Source organism: Lontra canadensis, unplaced genomic scaffold (genome assembly GCF_010015895.1).
Source record: "Lontra canadensis isolate GAN:19392208 unplaced genomic scaffold, GSC_riverotter_1.0 scaffold3, whole genome shotgun sequence".
In the NCBI taxonomy this organism is placed as follows: domain Eukaryota; kingdom Metazoa; phylum Chordata; class Mammalia; order Carnivora; family Mustelidae; genus Lontra; species Lontra canadensis.
The window spans coordinates 26,609,594-26,633,302 of record NW_022630997.1 but is presented as its reverse complement, the minus strand read 5'-3'; the positions used below and the strand labels follow the sequence as shown (position 1 = coordinate 26,633,302).

At 37.8% G+C, this 23,709-nt stretch overlaps 1 protein-coding gene across 3 annotated transcripts in view; it reads right to left on the bottom strand.

Annotated features, from left to right (window-relative positions):
• The window catches only part of BMS1 (BMS1 ribosome biogenesis factor), a 44,575-nt gene extending 21,069 nt beyond the window's left edge, over positions 1 to 23,506 (bottom strand). For 2 of the 3 annotated variants that reach the window (XM_032836930.1, XM_032836949.1), the window contains exons 1-13: positions 23,404 to 23,506; positions 21,611 to 21,820; positions 20,442 to 20,632; positions 18,319 to 18,398; positions 15,206 to 15,394; positions 14,430 to 14,572; positions 13,591 to 13,712; positions 13,085 to 13,278; positions 11,061 to 11,200; positions 9,055 to 9,782; positions 8,743 to 8,844; positions 7,861 to 8,018; positions 2,049 to 2,130 (exon numbers count right to left, since the gene is read on the bottom strand). In XM_032836930.1, coding sequence (XP_032692821.1) covers positions 2,049 to 2,130; positions 7,861 to 8,018; positions 8,743 to 8,844; positions 9,055 to 9,782; positions 11,061 to 11,200; positions 13,085 to 13,278; positions 13,591 to 13,712; positions 14,430 to 14,572; positions 15,206 to 15,394; positions 18,319 to 18,398; positions 20,442 to 20,632; positions 21,611 to 21,786 — 2,305 coding nt within the window. In that variant the 5' untranslated portion in view covers positions 21,787 to 21,820; positions 23,404 to 23,506. Of the gene's footprint in view, positions 1 to 2,048; positions 2,131 to 7,860; positions 8,019 to 8,742; positions 8,845 to 9,054; positions 9,783 to 11,060; positions 11,201 to 13,084; positions 13,279 to 13,590; positions 13,713 to 14,429; positions 14,573 to 15,205; positions 15,395 to 18,318; positions 18,399 to 20,441; positions 20,633 to 21,610; positions 21,821 to 23,391 lie in introns of all 3 variants that reach the window. The other variant, XM_032836940.1, reaches the window with a different exon arrangement.
• Between the last annotated feature and the right edge of the window lie 203 nt (positions 23,507 to 23,709).

The following is a 23,709-nucleotide window of genomic DNA, read 5'->3' as shown; positions in this document are numbered from 1 at the left end:
GACTTAAGTAAATTAAATAGATTAAAATACTGAGTAGAGATCTGACAGATACTTCACCAAAGAAGAAAGAGATGGAAAATAAGCACATAAAAATGCTCAACATCATTAGTCATTAGGAAAATACATATTAAAACCATGCTATATCATTCTATACCTAAAGACTGTCTAAAACTAAAGACTGACCATATCAAGTATTGGCAAAGATGTAGAAATAACTGAAAATCTCATGAAGGCTAATGGCAATACAAAATGGTACAACTACTCAGGAAAACAATTCGGCTATTTCTTAAAAAATTAAACACACATCTACCACATGATCTGTTTAGCCCACTCTGAGGTAATGGGCCTAACAGAAATGAAAGCAATTGTTCATACAAAAACTTGTACAAGAATGTTCACAGGAGCTTTATTTGCAACAGCTATAACCCAGAAATAACCTAAATGTCACCAACAGATGAAGAGATAAAGTGCAGTATTCCATCATACAATGGAATACTACTCACTAATAAAAGAAATCAACTATTCAGTAATAAAAAGGGATAGAGATGCCACAGGATGGAATATCTCAAAATAATTATGCTGAGCAGAAGTCAGAAAAGAGTACATACTGTATGATTCCACTTATGTAAAATTCTAGAGGGTATAAACTGCTATATTTTATATATAAAGCAGATGAGTGGCTAAAAGCAGAAAAATATTTGCAACCAATGAAGGAGAGTAAATATCCTTTAAAGAATAATTTTACAACTCAATAGAAAAACACATTAATATCCCATTAGAAAAATGAGTAATGAACAAAGAATTCAGCAAAGAAATGCAACAGCCAACATACCTTATTCTTACTAGTAATCAAAAGAATGCCGGTTATAAGAAACAATTTTCATTTATCAAATTGCCAAAAATAACATTTCTGAAAAACTTTTGGCAGTTCAAAAAAAATGACTCATTAATTCTAAATTTTATGAACCTAACTTATGAAAATAAAAAATGTGATCCGAGTTATTTCAAGGTGCTCCAGTGCAGTTATTTATAATATGAATATAATATAATATAATATAAATTGCTTAAATGAGAAACTGTGAATTGATATAGGATATGATAGAATTGTAAACACGAAACCTCTGAAAAAATTTAATGATGCAATTTATATAATTAGAAATTTTAAATTTCAATTTCAAATTTCAAAATTCAATTAGAAATTTTAAAAATTTGTAAAATGACTGGAAGTAAATAACCTCAAAAAATTAACAAAAGTTTTTTAACACATGGCAGAGGTTATGGCATGACTTTTTTTTAAAGATTTTATTTACTCATTTGACAGAGAGAGAGTGCGCAAGTAGAGTGGAGGGGCAGAGGGAGAGGGAGAAGCAGACTCCCTGCTGAGCAGGAGCCCAATGTGGGGCTCGATCCCAGGACCCTGGGATCATGACCTGAGCCAAAGGCAGATGCTTAAACCACTAAGCCACCCAGGCACCCTTGGTATGACATTTTATTTTAGATGTTCTATAATGTATACTACCTTCATTACTAAAAAGAAAAATATGTTATTTATTTTTCACACACACAAAAATTCAAAAAAATTTGAACAAGCACATGATAAAATTTATGGAAAGCCTCCCACTTTTCTTTGAGGGCCATATCTTTTTTTTTTTTTTAAGATTTAAAAAAAATTATTTATTTGACAGAGAAAGAGAGAGAAATTACAAGTAATCAGAGAGGCAGGCAGAGAGAGAGGGGGAAGCCAGGCTCCCCGCTGAGCAGAGAGCCAGATGCAGGGCTCAATCCTAGGACCTTGAGACCGTGACCTGAGCCGAAGGCAGAGGCTTAACCCACTGAGCTACCCAGGCCCCATGACCATATCTAATAAGTCAGTTAACCAGGGGAAGAAAATAAGATCATCATAAAAAGAGGAACCAGAATATTACCCATAAACTCCTATCAGTGTTCCCCAAAGCATTTCACATTTGTCTATTATTTCCAACTTTTAAAGATATAGAATAAAATATAGAGAAGACAGTCTTCTCTGAAAAATATGGCCCTTTACTTACCATCTTCTGCTAAAATCTTGGCTGCATCTTTATCCTCTTCCCACTTCCCAGTCACAAAGCAATCTCTGATACTGTTCATAACCTTACACAGAAAAGTCAGCATTTAGTTGACATGCTCCAATCATTCAAACAAAACAACTGAAATTAAGAAACAGTGGTAGGTGACAACTAACCTTTAAATACTTTCTTAAGACACATTTTTTGGGGGGAAATTCTCATTCCAAGTAGACATATGAGATATGTTCATCTTTGATATAGACAGTATAACAACAGAGAAAAGCTTAAATATCATTACTTAAGCAGTGGATGGGGAGGTACTATTAGCTCACTGACCTTATAAGTAAACAGATATTTACTAGAGCAACTGATTTTCAAACGTTATTAGTATTCCTAAGGCAATGCAGTAGCCAGCATTTAGAAAGTTGCTTTTACTATTTGTTAATCCTGTTATTGTGGCTATTTGAAAATTTAATTACTTGACCAATGTTAATATTCTGACAAAGGCTAAATGTCCTCGATAAGCACAACAGGGCAGAAAGTACTGATGAGGTTCCCAGTCTCAGACCTGATAAATCATCTAGTATATACATGTAGCAGATGCTGGAAGCCCCTCTTAAATATATAGTAAAACCTTGTACACAACTGTTTCAGAATCTCTTTGCTGGGTAAACTGACCGAAGACAGCAAACGTGATTCACTGCCCAAGCTTTAAAAGCACACTTACAGAAATCTTCAGATAGGTCCTGGCTTTCACCTCAATCACATTTTGGTCATGAATCATGTTTTTCATATACAACCTCACTCTCAAAGAGCAGTTTTGAGGCTCGCATGATTACAATGGATGCAAAAGCAAATCTGTTCATTTACTCATTTCTTCATGCTATAATCACTCACTAAATATTTACTGAACATCTGCTCTATGCCAAGAAGCTTCGTAGGCACTGAAGGATGGCAAACTGTTAGAAGAAAATCCTTAATTTCTGAGGATTAACAATTGATTTAGGGGAACCAAAGACAAAAAAATTAAAAAATAGATCCTCCACGATAAAAAAAACACTAAACAAACCAAGAGGAGAAGGGAACTTTCTCAAACTGATAAGCAGCATCCATAAAAAACCCACAGCTAGCATCATACTAAATGGTTAAAATTGAGAACTTTCCCCCTAAGATCAGGAGTAAGGCAAGACTGTCTCCTCTCACCACTTCTATTCAACACTGTACTAGATGTTCTAGCCAGGACAATTACGCAAGAAATTGAAATAAAGGCATCTAGTTTAGAAATGAAAACTACAGGGGTGCCTGGGTGGCTCAGTGGGTTAAGCCTCTGCCTTCGGCTCAGGTCATGATCTCAGGGTCCTGGGATCAAGCCCCGCATCGGGCTCTCTGCTTGGCAAGGAACCTGCTTCCCTTCCTCTCTCTCTGCCTGCCTCTCTGCCTACTTGTGATCTCTGTCTGTCAAATACATAAATAAAATCTTAAAAAAAAAAAAAAAGAAAGAAAGGAAGGAAAACTACCTCTACTCAATTCATAAGTGATATGGTCTTGTTTATAGAAAATCCTAGGGATCCACTGACAACTTTCAGAATAAATGAGTTTAGCGAGGTTGCAAAATACTAGATCAATATACAAAAATAAATTTTATTTCTATACACTAACAATGCAAATACAAATATGAAATTGAAAAAAAGTTCCTTTTACAATGGCACTGAAAACACTAAAATACTAGGAATAAATTCAATAAAGAAGTACAAAGCTTATACTCTGATAACTACACAATATTCTTGAAAGAAATTAAAGAGCTAAATATAAGGAAAGGCATCCCATTTTAATGGAACAAAAGACTTAATATTGTTAAGATATCAATACCATCCAAAGTGATCTACAGATTCAACACAATCCCTATTAAAATCCCACTGGCTTCTTTGTAGAAATGAAAATGCTGATCCTATAACACAGAAAACCCAAGGGATCCATACAGGTAAACCAATCTTAAAAAAGAACAAACCTAGAAGACCCACATTTTCCAATTTCAAAACTTACTACAAAGCAATAGTAATCAAAGAGTAAGGTATTAGCATAAAGAAGATATAAGTCAGTGAAATATAACTAAAAGTCCATAAATAAATCCATGTATCTATGGTCAAGTGATTTTCATTCATGGTGCCAAGACAAAGCAATGGAGAAAGAATAGTCTTTTCAACAAATGGTGCTAGGACAATTGGCTATCTATAGGCAAAAGAAGGAAGTTGAACTTATCTCATTACAAATACTAAAATTAACTTAAAATGGATTAATGACCTAAATATAAAAACTAAACTATAAAACTATTAGATGAAAACATAGGAGTGAAGCTTCACGATCTCAGATTTAGCAATGGTTTCTTAGATATGATACCAAACACAGAAACAACAGAAATATAAGTAAGTTAAATCTCATTAAAATTTAGAACTTTATTGGGGCATATGGGTGGCTCAATCAGTTAAACGTCTGCCTTTGGCTCACGTCATCATGCCAGGGTCCTGGGATCGAGCCCTATATCAGGCTCCCTGTCCAACAGGAAGCCTGCTTATCCCTCTTCCTCTGCCCTCCAGCCCCATGAGTGCATGCTCTCATGCACTCTCTGATAAATAAATAAAATCTTCATGGCTCAGTGGGTTAAGCCTCTGCCTTTGGCTTAGGTCACGATCTCAGGTTCCTGGGATCGAGCCCAGCATTAGGCTCTCTGCTAAGCAGGGAGCCTGCTTCTCTCTCTGTCTCTGCCTGCCTCTCTGCCTGCTTGTGATCTCTCTTTCTCTCTGTCAAATAAATAAAATCTTAAAAAAAAAGGCTTTTTAAATAATAAAATAAATAAATAAATAAAATCTTAAAAAAAATGTTTAATTTTGCACTTTAAAGGTTAAAGAAGGGGCGCCTGGGTGGCTCAGTGGGTTAAAGCCTCTGTCTTCAGCTCACGTCATGATCCTAGGGTCCTGGGATCGAGCCGTGCATTGGGCTCTCTGCTCAGCAGGGAGTCTGCTTCCCCCTTTCTCTCTGCCTGTGATCTCTGTCAAATAAATAAATAAAATCTTAAAAAAAAAAGGTTAAAGAAAAGACAACCCACAGGATGGGAGAAAATATCTGTAAATCATGTATGCGACAAACTGAATATATAATCAACTCTTATAAACAATAACCAAAAAAACCCACAATTTTTTAAAATGGGCAAACCATATGAATAGACATTTCTTCAAATGGCCAGTAAGCACATGAAAAGATGCCCAATATCATTAGCTATCAGAGAAAGGCAAATCAAAACTAAGATGAGATACTACTTCACACCAACAAAATGGCTATAATAATAATAATAATAATAAAAACAGCTAATAACAAGTGTTGGTGAGGATATAGAGAAATCAGGAGCCTCATACACTGCTGGTAGGAATGTAAACCTGTAGCCACTTTTGAAAAGAGAAATGGGGGAATATATGAGGGGAAAAAACCTCTGTTTTCAGTAACCATATTAACAGTAACATGTGTAATGCTATTCTGGCATTATTTTGTATGTAATGGGGTAAAGCAAATGAGTGATTATACACTTCTCTAATTTCATTATCTTCAGGGTCAAACGGAATTAATCTCCCAGTGGAAAAACAGAGATGCAAATGTAAAATAAAAAGAGGTTAAATAAGAACTCTGCAGTTCTGAATCTGAATTGGAAAGAACTATGAATTCTAGCTCTGGTCACTGAAAGACCTAGAAACAATGACCAGTCCATAACAGTGTGTATTCCTATGCCTAGATTGTGATGCTGAAATACTATTTTGTACTAAAAGAAATCAGGACTTCTTATGTCTGCTTCCAAGTCTGGCATCAGAAATACAGAAGATGATCCTGGAATACCTCATATCAGACGGCAAAGAAGCAAAAGAATTTAGGAACCAACTTAAAGAGATTCCAACTGGCCAGAAATGGAACAACATGAGTATCCACAAAGATAACAAGTTCAGTGGAAAGAAACATTCAATAATAAATTCTATGGAGTTCAAAATGATACTTTAAAAAAATCATTCTGAAAACTAATATAAAGAATCAAGTATTGGGGCGCCTGGGTGGCTCAGGGGGTTAAGGCCTCTGCCTTCGGCTCAGGTCATGGTCCCAGTGTCCTGGGATTGAGCCCCACATCAGGCTCTCTGCTCAGCGGGGAGCCTGCCTCCTCCTCTCTCTCTCTGCCTGCCTCTCTGCCTACTTGTGATCTCTGTCTGTCAGGTAAATAAATAGAATCTTAAAAAAAAAAAAAAAAAGAATCAAGTATTTATCCTGCTTATATGGAACTGAGTAACCAAACAGTAGATGAGGGGAGGTTTCTCTTTTAGAGGTATTCCAGGTAAAAAATAAAGAGCAAACTGAACAGAATCTCACCATTTTACAGCCTTAATAAGTTAATGGATCTAAACATTGAGAACCAACAGATTTTTTCATAAGATGATTTTATGTGCCTCCTAATGAACAAACACCACCATCTAGGAAGCAGTCTTTCCAAAAATAAAAAAACCTAAATCTAATCAAATTTCTAGATGTGCTGTCCATAGGGTGGCTATGGACATTATTTAAATTCTAAAGACTTAATATAAAACTAAAATAAATTTAAAAATTTAATTCTTCTGTCTTACTAGCTGTACTTAAAGTACTCAACAGACACAAGTAGCCACAATGGACAGCTCAATAATCTACAGATCATTTCCATCGTCACACACAGTTCTATTGGTATTGCTCCACACCATTTTACAGGAAATACAGAAGAAAGAAGCCTGATAAACTGCACATAAGATGCAATGCAATCCACAAAAACCAGACTATGAGAAACTCTACACATCAAACACTTAAGTTTCTTAAACAAATAAAATATAAGGGGGAAAAAAAGAGACAGGTGAAAGGGACTATAGATTAAGAGACTGAAAAGGCATCGTGAAAAAACAAACCCCCAAAATCTGATAAAACTAACCTACAGTACAAACTTGGAGGACGAAATTATGAAGAAAAGTAGGAAATGATTACCATAAGAATCATAGTTCCCTCTTCAGGGAGGACAGGACTATGACTGTGACAGACACACAGTGGTTACATGGGTCCTCACTTAGCAAGCCATTAACTTAAACAGTTGTTTTTATGTGGTTTTCTATAATCTGTATGAAGTTATACTGAAAACAAAAAAGTTACATAAAATCTCATAAAGTGCATAAGTGCACTCAGTGAATTAAATTAAGAAATATGATAGTGATCAGGCCTGAGAAGTGATATTTAACCAAAACTGAATGATCAGAAGAGTCCAGCCTTAAGAACGTCAGAACATTCCAGAAGAGAAACCTGAGGGGCAAGAGGTCTAAGATAGGATTAAGCCTGGCAACTTTGAGAACTCAATAAATTCCAGTGTGACTAAAGAGTGGTGAGCGGGGGAAGAAAATTTACCAATGTCATGAATGTTTTTGTTTATAGATAGTAGCAATTATAAATTCTCACTCAGGGACGTGAGGTATATCCTAGTTATAAAACACAAAATATTTCAAATATATGAAAACTTAAGTGCAATCCTTCAAAATAAAGATTAACACGACTATGCACAGTTTCCATTTTTCCATAACACACACACACACAGTCACCCTAAACTCAAAATACATTATTGCTTAGGATCCAGTCCAATATCTGGGAGGATGTCCTATTATCTCACAAAAATGAAAAGCTAATAACAGGCAGGAAATACTGAAATCACATAATCTTTTAGAACAATTCCCTAATTGTCTCAGAAGTCAAACATACAATTCATATTCAGCCTTACCTCCTCTAAATCCCAATCATGGGGAGCCTCCACATGAAATCTGGAGCAGTCCAAAGAGTCAAGCTTGTGCTTACATTCTCTTGAAGGCTGGCTGACACGGAACAACCCTCCAAGTTCTTCCCTCGTATCACCATCTTCTTCTTCATTATCCTCTGTCACTAAAGAGACCACCATGATGAAAAAGTCAGAACAAATCTTCACCCTAAAGGACCTGGGACTACAGGTCCTGTTTGTGGTAGGTATGGTGGTATCCCCGAGCACATCAGCTATAGACGGAGAAAAGGCCACTGAACTACTGCTCAATGTGTCTGGAGGACTTAGGCCCTCCTATAAGGAAGAAGCAAAGAATTCAGTGAGGACACGGAAAGTTGGGGGTTAGGGAAAGAAAGGGGGTATTTAAAGACAGAGCTTTTAATTAGCATAAAGAGTTTCTCTCGAAAACTGCTGAGTCTCTAATCACTAAGAGTACTTAGGCAAACCTGAACGGAGATCAGTACACACCAACCCTTCAATTCAATGCTCCTAGCTCCCATATACTTCTTTGGCCTTGTTCTAATCACACAGTAACTGAGGACCACAATACAAAATAAAATGCACCACTTTGTTCTTTTCTGGCATGAAATTCTACCCAAAAAAATATCTTGAAGCACTTTGTATAGAAGATATAAAATGACAAAATGGAGAGTATTCTCATCAAAAGTTTTATGGCAAACCCATGAGCTGGTGATTAAAAACATCTGCTACATATAAACTACGACAGCCAAGGATATCACAGGGATTTCAAAAGCACCACCAAAATCCTCCAACCAATTTCCTCATTTCCTTTCCAGAAAACGGTCTAAGAAACAAAACGTTTCTAGATCTGAACCAGGGCTCTCTTACCTGTGCCATAAACAAGCTTTCGAAGGTTTGGAGTTGCTTGTTGCTGCCTCAGAAAGGCCTCAGCTGCCCTCCTGGAAAGGTCTTCCTTCCACTTGAGGGCACCTGAAAGGACCAACGCCGACATCGGTTAAGGTGTTTATCAGTCCTTTCTGCCTCAAGCTCACTGCTCATTCATCCCTAAATCCTTCTGAGTGCAATATTTGAAAAATTAACAAAATCTCCAAAACAGCAGACTCCCAAATGTAGACATTCTATTTGTAGAACATTTCCAGTGCCAAGTTATAACAACAGTTACACTGAATTTAAGCATACCTGAAGTTTCTGTGGAATAGCTGTTTTCTTCCTTGTAATCTTCTTCCTCTTTGAGTAAGTCTTCCACATCACTGGTCTCATGAATAAAGTTCTCTGACCCCAGTCTCTGACCACCAGCCACTGGAGAAGACTTTGGAAACTTTTTGCTAATAACCTCTTCCTCTGTACTGAGAGAGGAGCTTTCTTCAGTTTCATCTTCAGATGCAAATGCCTCTTCAGCTGTGCAGTGGCCTGAATCTGAAGTGGTGAGGGTTGCTTTCTCCAGATTCAAACTGTTACTCAAACCCTTAGTTTGTAAAAATCCTGCTTTACTACTGTCTCCAACTTGAGATTCTGAAAGACCCCTCCCTCCTGCAGGGGAATCCTCTTCTTCGCTGCTTTCATCAGCTTCCTCTGCTTCTCCTTCCTCCCCTGAGCTCCTCTCAAGGTCATCATCGCTGTCAGCAAATGCTGGCAAATCCACCTCGAGGTCTTCTTCCATCTCCTCAAGTCTCTGCCGTTTGACACCTTTGCCCTTTGCATACACCGTATCTGTCATTTCGGCATCTGCCTCCTCTTCTGTTTCGTCATCACTAGAGCTCTCCGCCAACCTGTCGCCTTCAGACATTTCTTCATCATCTTCTTCATCACTGTCTCCAGACTCATCTTCTTCATCTCCAAAAATGGCTTTCCGACGCACTCGACCAGTTTTCAAATCCATCTGCTTTTCCTCTTTTGGCATCCACTGTCTGTATTACCAAGTAAATGCAAAATAACTCAATTCATACAGTAACTGGCTACTCTAGACCTAGCAAGCCAATACTTATGCAAACAGAAGATAATAATCAAGGAATGATTTTAAATAACATAGCATAGAAAGGAACGATTTGATAAATACTGGAATAGATACTAAGGAAACTCATGCACAGTTCCCCAACACCTTTCTTCAACAGAATTTATAGAGAATAATGAGGTAACCTTTAAAAAACAAAAAGTCTAACATTAGGGAAAAATTTATCTAAATGAAAGTGATTGCTTGATCAATCTTTTAGAAAAGTGATCACTTCCAAGCTTGAAAGAGATGATCCTTAAATAACTGATCCCAGATCCAAAGCAAGGAAAATACAAAGGTAAGCCTGGAACATCCTGTTGTGTCAGGAGACAGGAAGTCCTCAAAGGCTAAAGGGGAAGGGCCAAAAGGACACAGGAGAGAGACTGAAGAGACAATCAAGGCATCAGAAAGAATGATAGTAATGGGATAATAACAAATGGAATTTTTTTAAAAGTCAAGTAGTTAACAGTGATATTAAAATAAAGGGGTGGAAGTGAGAGCTTCCTATTAAAGAATGCCAGCTAATATAAGAATACAGTACTAAACTATCATCTATACCACCCGCTAATTAGAAGGCAGCAAATAAACTTTTCCAAAAAATTTTCCTTTGTATATATTTATAATAAGTTATAAACCAGATAATTTCAATCATTTTCAGACTTATTTTTACTGGGAGTCATATAAATCACTAAACAAAACCAAAACACTTAACTATGTATAAGATATACCAGTTCCCAACCCAAAGCAAAAATAATTCAAATAAGCTACACATCAGTGGGTAATGACCCAGGACATACTACAATATAATCTAAGGAAAACGTTAAGAGACAAGATAGCCACCTGAACAAGCTTCCTTACTCTGCTTATACTAGGAATTTGGCCACTAAAAGAAAGCCAAGTGGCCTCAGCAACCTATAGAAACCAAAAGCAACCTATAGAAAAAATTTTGTGATATCTGAGGAATATTCTGGGTTTGCTAAAAACTGGATCCTGTATAATATTTCAAGAATACCTCCATGTAAGGTCACTTAACTGAAAAGCCCTCAGAAACCTACGTATATATCAAGCAAAGCAAAAAAAAAAAACCCAAAACCTGGAATGAATCCCACCAAAATGTGTGTTGATGGCAGAATGATAGGTGAAATAATCATCTGTAACATATTTTTTACAAAAAACAAAAAATTGGTAAACTTACCCTTGATTATCTATATCCTCTGACCCCAGTGGTTTGGAATCAGAAAAAAGTGTCACTCTACTTGAAGCCATCTTGGCATCAATAGTGGAATGGGTGGAAATAAGACTTTGTACCAGTTCATGGGTTGGCCTCACCTCGTCCTGTTAAGGCCACCAAGAAAATGAAAGTGAGGAATACACAAGAATTCTGATGAGAGACATACTGGTTTCAATCAGTTTCTCAAATTTATCCTAAACATAGTTCCAGAAAATATTTCTTATTGCCTCAAAAAAAAAAAAATCTTAAAGTCTAAAATTGACCTCTTTCTTCATTAAACTTTTTCAAAGTTCATGGAGTGTACAACCTGGTAACCTACTTAGCTAGAAAAACCTTAAGTGCCAATGCTACACAAAACATGTAGTCTGCCCAATAAAATACCACTGCAGAATAAATAAATGAAAATCTGGGGTTCATTTAAAAAAAATTCTGCTGCTTTTGATTCAAACTTTTCACTTCAAGGAATTTATTGCATTGAAAGATCCCTCCCAGTGACCAAAACTGTATGCTTGAGGGTGCTAACTGCAGCAATGTTCAAACCAGGGTAAGCTGAGGGTAACCTCCCCACAGATTTCCAAGGGTTGGTTCAATAAATAAGATTTATTCAGACAATGAAATACCACACAGCTATAAAGAAGACTATAGCAGCTCTACAAATACTAACACGGAATAATGGAATCACATATTCTTAGGTGCCCTCCAAAAGTTGCACGAGCATTTAAAGTTGGAGCCCATATAAGAAATATTATGGGAAGCCTGGGTGGCTCAGCCAGTTAAGCGTCCAACTCTTGATCTCAGTACAGGTCTTGACCTCAGAGTTGTGAGTTCAAGCCCCATGTTGGGCTCCGCACTGGGTATAAAGCCCACTTAAAAGAATAAAAAAACAAAGTATGGGGTGCACCTGTGTGGCTCGGTTGGTTCACTGTTTGCCTTCAGCTCAGATCACAATCCTGGGACCCTCAGCTTAAGCAGGCTTCAAGGGGAGCCTGCTTCTCCCTCTGCCCCTCCCCACTGCTTATGCTCTCTCTCATGCTCTCTCTCTAGCCCTCTCCCTCTCTTTCAAATACATACATAAATTCTTTAAAAAAAATAAAAATTACTTCTCTCTCACACACACAAAGCGAAGACCGTCTATATGTGTACAAATACATGGTATTTACATATAACACCTAATAATCTAAATATACATATAATAATCCAAATATACATATAATATTCTAAATATACATAATATAATCTGGATAAATAGGTATATCTTTAGGGAGGAAAACAAAAAGAAAGACCAAAGAGAGCTAGAAAACACACTGATATTATATGGGCATACCTCAGAGATACTGTGGGTTTGGTTCTAAACGACCACAATAAAACAAGTCAAATGAATTTTTGGTTTCCTGGTACATATAAAAGTTATGCTTATACTATACTGTAACTATGAAGTGTACAATAGCATTATGTTTAAAAAAATGTACATACCTTAATTAAAAAATACTTTATGCTAAAAATCCTAATCATTAGTGATAATCACTTATGACAGATACTATAACAAATATAATAATAATGAAAACATTTGAAATACTGTGAAAATTAACATAATGTGATGCAGAGACACAAAGTGAGCAAATGCTGTTGGAAAAAGGGCACTGATACACTTGTTCAATATACGGTTGCCACAAACCTTCAATTTATAAAAAAGGCAATACTGATGAAATGCAATAAAGCAAAGCACAATAAAATGAAGTATGCTTATATAAAGACAGACAGGAAGTACAAACACCAAACCGCTTGCAACGTTCATGCTAAAAGACCTAGGATCCCCTGTATGTCTTAGCAACAGAATGAAGAACATGACTTTTACTTTCTCTTGGTGCAATTAGGTATTCTGAGTATTTAAAATATACATTGTAGCTTTTACCATAAATACAAATAAAGATTAAAAAGTTTCAGTATATAAAAACTGACTACAGTACTTCCTCTAACTTTCCTCTTACCGATTCCTGGAAGCCATGGCTGCCACCAAGATCGACATAGACAGCATCTTTGTCATATAGGACACCACCAACTCCAGAGAGCGGTGCATAAACCAACTTCTCCTTCTCATTTAAGCAGCGCTTCTTTTGTTGTTCAGGAAGTGCACAGGGGTCCGGGAGGAAGCTGACATCACTCACAGCAAAATCTCCTACACCTGGAAGACAGAGGAAGATGGCTTGAGCTGTAAGTGTATCAGCTGTCAACAAAAACAGCCCACAGGTGGAAGGCTTCAGCCACAAGGATATCATTTGTCACTGGCACTCTGCCTCTCTAGCTAACCACCATCATCAGGGCAGAGGGGATTTGGTCAACTCAACACCTTTGCTAGCTGAGGCAGAGCTGTTAGTCTTAAAATTTCTGGCAATGTGGCTCTATCTTGTTTGACCATTTTTCAGTTTTCCTGAGAAATGAAGTAACTCATCCCAAGAGTTCCAGAAGTTTGGTACATTTTATAAGAAAAGGATACCTGGCATGTGGATTTGACTTTTATTCTTCAAGTGTGCTCCTCTTAAATAACCATAAAGAGACACCTTTCGGTCACACTTGATATTTGTTCGAATATCTTCTGGGTTTGTCAAATCTTCCATCCTAGAAAAATAAAACCCAATCGTATGGCAGAAATAAATGTCAATGTTTTTGTACCTCCCTTCAAGTGTCAAAGACTGAACACGTTGTTGAGAAAATTATAAGAAATATAGAAATAAGGAAGTGCATTTCATCATCTACCAGAGGAAAAGAAGCAAACACATGATTGCATTGCTCTTAGGCTCTACATAATATACCTTCTGTGAGTAAGATACCAGAAGTGGGAAATAACGTACACCTGGGTTAAGGAAGAGATGAAAACATATGCAGAAAAATCCTTTATGGAAGAGGAGTAAGCTTTGACCTAGGTTTTCTGGTGTGTCCTGTATTCTGGCAAGTAGAGAAAGGGATTCCAGGCTAAGAAAACAATATGGAAAAAACATAAAGGAAAGAATGCACAAGGGCACATCTGGGTGACTAGAGCACCATGGTCCAAAGCAGTTATCACTGAGATTAAGGTTGAAAAAGCAGGATAGGACCATATTATATAGCCTTAAATGCTTCAAAAGCCTCACATTTTTCTAAACATTTCATACTTTACTTCTGAAACCACAGCATCTTTGGGTAACGATACAAAAAAGTAGGTATTCTCCACTAACTATATTTCTCCCTCATTATTCAAAAATAAGCACAAAATAAGCTCTATTAATGTTCTTTTTATGACCTTTGTAGCTTTGAAATATACAGGCCAGAAAGAAAAACTTTACATGTACTTTTTACCTGTCTGCTAGGATATAAGGATGAGAGGTTTGCCATGTAAGAGGCCTAAACTTCATAACTGTAATAAAACGGCCCAGATTGTGAATTTCTTGGTTTTGATATTCTCCATGTACCATTCCAGAAAGGTAGAACAGCTTGGCACCCTAAACATTAAAAAAGAAAAAAACTTAAATTTCAATTAAATTTTGGTCAATACTACATCAAAATTAAGAGCTCTAAATATGAAGCAATCCTAAGGGGGACTTCTAACAAACAACTTATCAGTGCTTCCCAAACTTCTCTGCCTTCTTTCAGTACTCATCTTAGCAGGGCTTAGTACAAGCAGAAGTGCAAATACATTTAGCTTCAGGACTGCTCTCCAGTCAAGTAGTGGCATCTGTCTAGAGTACTGCACAGAGAGGACAGTGAGGCTCCTGGGAAGAGGAAAAAACTCTATGACCAGTAGGCCACAACAGTATGCAGGGGATGGTGGAGTGCCAGTATGTGTGCACTATAGTCCCTGGTCCTGTAACTAGCAGAAACTTTGGACAAACCCTATTAAATAATCCCAAATCTAAAACACTTAGAGCCAGGTACTGCCTGGTGCTGGGGGGCTATAGAGACAAATGAGACACACTGAAGTATAGACTATTTTAAGGAAATATTCCAGGGACAATGAACAGATATATAAAAGAAACTCCAAAGGTGAATCCTGAAGGAATGCTTATTAATCTCTCCTACTCAACCTTTTTTTTTTAATTATAGTGTTAGTATTCAATAATTAATTCTCTTCCTACCGGGTAGACTTCTGTCCAGAACCTGTGTTTTAATCGCTTCTTTGTCTTTTTCAGTTGCTTATTATACTTGAAGGAATCTAAGTGAGTGAGAACACCCATAATTTTGGGAAAGCCATGTACTTGACAGATGTTTAGAAATTCAAATGTTTCCATTTCAAACCCAAAGCTGGCATCTATAAGCATCAGAACCTAAAACAAAAAAACACAATTATTCAAGGAAACTACTCAAAATAGACCATAAGCAAACTATGGTCCTTGAGCCAAATCTGACCCATGACCTGTTTTATAACTAAAGTTTTACTAGAACCCAGCCATATTAATTTATTTATGAATGGCATACACCTGTGTTTGCACTACAATGACAAAGTTAAGCAGTTGCAAGAGAAACTATGACCCACAAAGCTTAAGATAATTTACCATCTGGCCCTTTACCGAAAAAATTTGCCAACTCCTATTCTGGACTAAATCAAATGATTACTTAGGGATCATCATGACAGAGAAAATACCACCCTTTCACTTTCTCTAAAAGGCCATGAGACAAAATCCACCACAATATAAGTTTCCACTTCAAGAAACTGGATGTTTAGAAATAACTCAGAAAAAGCTGGGTCTAATTTGGCCCTCACGTGGAAGGTCCTCACTTCAAGAAATAAAAATTTTTATAAGGTATTTAAGGCCAAATAACAGGTCTCTAACAAGAAATGAAGTAACAGATCTCTGACATCCAAAAAATGGGATGAAGTGATAATCAATGAAAAGTACCAAAAATGTAAGGAAACCAAATATTTTTGTTTCAGTTATCTCACAGGGAAAAAAAAAAATTTGCTGGGAGGTATATAGTAAGCTCTATCTTATTTGTTCATTTGTAACATGCAATTGCTCAGAAACTTAAAAAAATTAAAAAGCTACCACTTTAGAATTGAGCCAAAAAATAGTAAAGTTACGAATGCTAATCTAAGAAAATATAAGCATATAAGACCAATTTTTAAGATCTCACTCTTTAAACATGCAAAATAATTTCAGAATTGATTCCTGGATATGTCTAGTTTTAAGATATTAAAGACATCTCTGTTCCCATCTTTCTGGAGCTAATTAACACACACACACACACACACACACACACAGAACCAGAAACACTTATCTTTGGTTAAATTAAGGAATATTCGTAATCCTAAACCACAAAAATACATGAAAGTGGGCCACTGAGCATTCCAAGAAAGCACAGCTGCCACTGCAGACCACAGGCCAAGCTGGTACACAGAGTTCTTCCACGCCACTGAACAGGCTGAAGGTGAGCAAGCTGGCAGTGGAATAGCCCAATATCCCATTTGATGCCACAAAGTGCCAAGGGGCAAGCAATTCGTTGTAGGAAGAGAGGAATAGGTAGCAACAGCCCCTTAGCTGACAATCTTGTCAAATAAAGATAAATGAAGACTATATTATTCCTTCAAAGCACACACGTACACACAGACACAAATCCATGTATGTACATGCCTCTGCTGTGACTTAGGCTTTACGACAACCTAAGGCAGAGCAATCAACATTTTAAAGAAAGTTTAAAAATTAATGTACATGCAACATAATGCTTTAAAAGAATGAGGCTGAGCTACAGTACTTATATATTTTTAAGACATAGTGAGTGAAAAAGAAAGCGAAGTACAGAACATGTATAATAAATAGCATATGCTTTAAAAGGGTAGCATGTGTATTTATATACAAATCTAGGATATTGCTTTGAGGGAAATTGAGAGATGGGGTCAGAGCAGAGCAGAGAAAACATGCATTATGCTCTGTAATACAGTTTTATTATTTTACCATGGGTTCCTTTTTTTCAAAGATTTTATTTATTTATTTGACAGAGAGACAGCGAGAGAGAAACACAAGCAGGGGGAATGGGAGAAGGAGCAGCAGGTTTCCTGCTGAGCAGGGAGCTCATGTGGGGCTCGATCCCAGGACCCTGGGCTCAAGAACCGAGCCAAAGGCAGAAGCTCAATGACTGAGCCACCCAGGTGCCCCACCTGGGTTCCTTTCTAAGTCTTAAAAAGATGTATATGAAAGACATCTTTCTTGGGGCACCATATGCTAAATTATTTAAATCATTTCAAAAACATTAGTTTATACTAGTTTATGTTGACAATGACACATTTTTATTAATAGTAGCATTACATGTTCAAAATTTGAATGGCATTGAGTTTTCTGACATTAGAATGTCACAGCCATAACATCTACATTAAATTACTTTTTACTTTATATTTTAGGACACTTCCTGGGCCAAAGGATAAAATCTGTAGCTCATGTCACCAAACAGCTTTCCAGAAATTATTCAACCAAAAAACAAACCAAAAAACGGCCTTTGCTACCCCACTCTTCCTAAACAATACGGCTTTATTTTTTTCTTAGATTTTTGTTAATTTAAAATGTAATAAATAAAAAATAATTAAATAAAATGTAATTAATGAACATTACCATTAAATGCAATCAAAGTTGCACAATTTTCATACACTATGCACGGTCTAGATTTTGTTATAAACTCTGACAATTTCTCAAAAGCAATTCATGTACTTATTTTGTCATAATCATTAAGAACTGGAGTTTCTGACACCACCAAGAGCCAAGTTCCCATCCTCAGACAAACTACGTAACTTCTAGGGCCTCAGTTTCATCCTTTGTAAACTGGAGATAATACCTACTACCTCCAAGGCATACTGGGGGATTTGATGAACTAAATTTCTAGAAAGTTGTTAGCACATTGCCTAGTAAGGGTCCAAGAAATAGTCTTATTACTTATATATTTACATGTTTGTATATCTGTATGTATATCTTAATTAACTATGTTTGTTTAAGGTTTTTTTCTGTAATTTGCTTTTAGATTTGAGACTACATTCCATTGTGCATATTCCACTTTTATTATATATTATACAACAATTATCACAATATTATATAATTATATATTATAACCACATTATCATCAGTTCAAACACATCGATGGTATCCCTGATTATATTCACCATCCCTTTAATAATAAGCCTTTCTTTCCTTCAGCATGAGATAAATAATTGAGCCCACTGCTGTTAAGTCCTCACGAGAAACTCACACCGCCCCCACTGACTTACCAAATCCGCCACTTTAGCCAGATCAATCATCATATTAATGTCACACCCACATTCAATAATGGTGAGTCTGCGCTTTTTACCTGGAAGTGAAAAGACAAAAATTTTATTTTTCTTTTAAAGATTGTATTTATTTATTTTAGAGAGCAAGCATGCTAATAGAGGGAGGAGCAGAGGGAGAAGGAAAGAGAGGGAATCTCAGGCAGAGCACCACATGGGGCCTGACCTCACAACCCTGAGATCATGACCACAGTCTAAATCAAGAGCTGGGATGCTTAACTGACTGTACCACCCAGGAACCGCCCCCCCTTCCAAATTTTACTTTTAAAAAATCCTGAAATAATGTATCCATTTATTCTAATTACCATTTTAAATTCTATCCAGTAAAGTTTTCTTGCTGTGTTCCCTAATTTTAAAATAATATTGAAAGTCTATACACATGACTAAAGTGCTTAAACAGGTAAAATTCTCACTGGAAAGGGCACATAAGCACATTCATTATGACCGTGATCCTGCCATTCAGCAGTAGGCCAACACTTCTATCTTTATCAAAGTTTCCCAAGTTTCCATTAAGCTAAAAACATCCTCTACCTTAATGTAAGAGAATTTTCATGGAACAATCATTATCTCTAACTTAAGGTACAAGGAATCAGGCTGAGACTCTTGATCTTAGAGTGGCGAGTTCAAGCCCCACGTTAGGGGTGGAGTTTACTATAAAGAAATAAACAAACAAACAAAGGGGTCCCTGGCTATCTCAGTCAGTGGAGCATGTGACTTTTGATCTCCAAGTCAGGAGTTCAAGCCCCACAATGGGGTAAGAGTCTATTTAAAAAAAAAAAAAAAAAAAAAATTAAAAAGAAATCTGTCAAAATGACAGGAATGCCTTTAAGATTAAAAAAAAAAAAACAAAAAACAAAAAGGCTTGGAGCACCTGGGTGGCTCAGTTGGTTAAGCACCTCGCTCCTGGTTTTGGCTCAGGTCATGATCTCGGGGTCTTGGGATCGAGCCTTGCATTGGGCTCCAGGTTCCACACTCAGTGGGGAATCTAGCTGATTCTCTCCCTCTACCCCTGCCCCCACTTGTGCTTGCATGCTCTCTCTCTAAAATAAGTAAATAAATCTTAATAAAAAGAAAAGAAAAGAAAAGCCTCCATCCGACTATATTATTGCTATAATCAGAAATTTCACTGGGTTATGGACATTGGGGATGGTATATGCTATGGTGAGTGCTGTGAACTGTGTAAGACTGATGATTCACAGACCTATACCCCTGAAGCAAAGAATATATTCTATGCTGGGGCGCCTGGGTGGCTCAGTGGGTTAAGCCGCTGCCTTCGGCTCGGGTCATGGTCTCGGAGTCCTGGGATCGAGCCCCGCATCAGGCTCTCTGCTCAGCAGGGAGCCTGCTTCCCGTCCTCTCTCTCTCTGCCTGCCTCTCTGCCTACTTGTGATCTCTGTCTGTCAAATAAATAAATAAAATCTTTAAAAAAAAAAAAAAAAAAAAGAATATATTCTATGCTAATTAAAAAAAAAAAAGAACTTTTAGGGGCTCAGTCAATAGAGCATGAAACTCTTGATCTTGTGGTTGTGAGTTCACGCCCCATGTTGGGTGGAAAGATTACTTTAAAATAAAATCTTTTTTAAAAAGGAAAGAAATTTCAGATTCTTCCATTGCCATTTTGAGAATTTGTTTCATCTTCCCTCAAACAGAAAGGTCACCAACTTCCAGACCAGACAAATTCTCACAGAAAAAGAAAGCTCCCTCACTTCCCTAACAATGTGGCTTCATGAGGGCAAGAAGACATGCCTGACACACAGCAGATACTTACTACCTATTAAATAAAGGTGGTCACCATGAACAACCCAGGCTGCCCAGGCCTGCCAAACTTTTCAGAGGAACACACTTGGCAAATTCAGATAGCAGTCAGAATAAGGTATATATCTACATCATTATTACATTGGGGAATCTATCCTTTTTTGAAGCTATAGCCAATTTAGTATTATAAGAGAGGTAATACGAAGTGAGAACATTACTTTAATATTGACCAGTCAAGAAAATGTTCAGCAAAGACACGCCTATCCCTCAGATGACATATGCCCTATCAGCCTGGGGTAGCACACTCCTACCTGACACAATCGTTACAGGGCCTCTGATCTCTGTCAGCTTCTGCCTGGTGAAGTTCCGAATGAGGCACTGGATCAAAGTGCTCTTTCCAACTTTTGGAGGCCCCATCACCACTACCACTATTGGTGGGGGCTCTAATGGAGTTCGATCAACCACCGGAATGTGATGCTTTTTTGTCTTCAAATCCTGAGTCCTATTTGTAAAAAGAAAGAAAATCCATTTTTAAAATATAAAAGGCATCATTCTTATAAGGAAAGATTTTAAAGACAGCAGAACAGACAATATGGATACAATTAACTTGCTAACTTCTAGACCCAATCCAAATAACCCCTTTAGTAAACGTGTAACAGACTGACTTCAACAGTACAGAGTATCAAAAACTCTACACAGCTTAAATCTGATTGCTTTATTAGCTGACTGTAATAGTTTAAAAAAAAAGATAAACGTGCAGGCAGTGTATCATAATGAATAACAGCAGGAGCTGTGGAGTTAAATTTGGCTCTCTTAACATGCTTTCAATAATGTTTCAATAATGTTTAAAGTACACTGCCTGACATATAATAAGAACTCATTAAATAAAGCTATTACTACGTATTACATGAAACATACCCAGAAAAAAAACACAAGCACACCTATTACCATAGAAACTGTTGAAATCTTACAAATTCTTTCTTTCTTTCTAGTAGGCTCCATGCGCAGTGTGGGGTCCTATGCCAGGCTTGAATTCACATCAAGAGTCAGATGCTTAACCGACAGAGCCACCTACCAGTCCCACAGAGAAATTCTATAAAGAAAAACTCTCAAGATTTTTTCTCTTGGACAAAAAAAGCCAATCGGTGGGCAGATAATGGAGGCAAGGCAGCTTCCACAGAAAGACTACTTGCTCACATCTTATCTATTTTTGAATTTTTTTTAATGTAGGGTCCATGCCTCGCATGGATCCAATGCAGAGCTTGAACTCACGACCCTGAGATCAAGACCTGAGCAGAGATCAAGAGTTGCATCCTTAATCAACTGAGTCACCTAGGCACCCTGCTCACATTTTAGTAAAAGGAATACAGCATGTCCTTTAAAGCTGCTAAAAACTCATGAATCCAAACATCATCTGGGGAGGTTCCTACTGTTTAAAAAGAATAAATGGAATGAAAAACTAGACTCCAGCTAAACATACCTGTGAAAGGATCGAGCCATCCGCACAGCAGACTGGACTGCAAAAGCTTTGGGATTTCTTTTCCGGGCATCTTCCTCGTCTCCAAGCTGGAGATCCTGCAGATGTCGTTTCTTTTTCTTCTCAGCTTTGGGCCCACTGTTTTTCTTTCTGTGTTTCTTCTGGTCCTTAGTCTCCATAGTGGCTTTTTACCAATTCACAAGTAACTCTAACCTACATTGGTGAGGCAGGGATGTGGGAAGCATTTTACAACTCAAAAAACACCCAAGGAAAAAGATTAAATTTCATTTCTTTCTTTACAAAGAGATAAGGTATTCCTGCAACAAGGATAGAAGCTGTTTAATACTATTCCCAATTTCATTTCTGTTGTTATAAATTAGATGTTAGTTTTCTGCTTAAGTTACTTTTTATTCATCTTAAGTGTCTATATCAGCATTATTTCTGTAATAATGAAAATACTCTTTACCTATACTTTTCAACACAGTGGCCACTTACCACATGTGGCTTCTGAGAACTTAAAATGTACTCAGTGAAACTGAGAAACTGAAATTGAATATAATTTTAATTAATTCCATTCTAAATTTAAATAGCCATAGGTGACAAGTAGTTACCATACTGGACTGCTCAGCCCAAAATATCAATTAGACTAATGAAGTGGTTTCCAAACTTAAACCATCTTTAAGACATTTTAACAGATTAAAGCATTTTAATAATCCTCCCACATGACAGCATGTGTTACTTTTAGTACCTGTGGATTCTATAAAACTTTTAAATTATAATAACCACTTATATGCATTTTAAAAACCAGTAACTTCTAGATGTGTGAGATATGGTTGGTTGTGAACAATGCCTGGAGATCACATGGATCTACAGAAACCCTGACAAAGATTTCTGAGTGTCCCAGGAGGTCATGGCCCATACATTGAGAACCACTGAATTAGTGAGCTTTCTTAGGAAACCAGGCTGCATACAATCTGAGTACTTGGCTAATAAAAAGAAAGAAAGAAAGAAAGAAGGAGAGAGAGAGAGAGAGAGAGAGAGAGAGAGAAAGAAAGAAAGAAAGGAAGAAAGAAAGAAAAAAAAAAGGTCACTTCACTCAGGGTACTAAATTAATTTCAGTTATATAAATATTTGTGTCTGCCTATGATGTACTAGGCATTTTGCCAAGAGAGGACAACAGCTGTGATCTGGCAGCGACGGAAATCCAAATAGTATCTTTCATGCCATGCAGTAAAGGGACCACAGGAGAAGGCTGCACTTAGATCGGTCAGAGACACACCAGCGCAAATAGGAAGCCCGCATATACCAGCATAATGTCATGAAACAGCAGCCAGGAGTTCGGAGAGCCGAGTTCTAGGAACCGCTTTGAAACTAAATAGCTATGTGATTTCAGGACCTTATTTTTCTTCCGTACGACATTTTGATTCCAAACTTGTACTGACACTTTTCTCTCTCTTTTGGGGCGGGGAGAGGGATGGGAAAAGCACAACTTGGAACCAACAGATCTGGCCCAGGTCTGAGTCACCTGCTAGGATTATCCCGCCAAGACACGACCTCTCTCTTCTCCCTTTCACCTCCCCACACCGTTTGGGCTCTCTGCACGAATTCATTCAGCCGCTCCCAACGACCTCGGAGCAAGACTCCGGCAGGTACTGGGTGCGACTGGGCCAGCGCCTGAGGCGCTCTTCAGGGGCAAAGACTGTCCTGGCCGACCTTGCCAAGCACGATTCGCAAACCTCTCAGAGCCCCAGTTCCCGGGACCCCACCGCCACCGCCTCCCCTACCGCGGCCGTTACCGGGTTCACAACTGCTACTTCTCAGGCCCGCATGGACAGCGCCGGAAACGGAAGTGTACCCTACGCGCGGACTCCACAGGCCGGCAGGAAACAAGGAGGCAGAAGAAAGAGACCGGCCAGAGGACGACTCGCGGGAAAGCCAGAAGGAGGCTCCTGATTGGTTGAGACGGGCGCAGGCGACGACTGCGCGAAGCGAGCCAACCTGAGGGCCGCGGGCCGCCCCGCCCTGCCAACCTTGCGTTGGGACTCCGAATCATTTCGCGGAGCACATCCCAGTTACCCCGGAGGCCGTGGCGACAGTGCGGC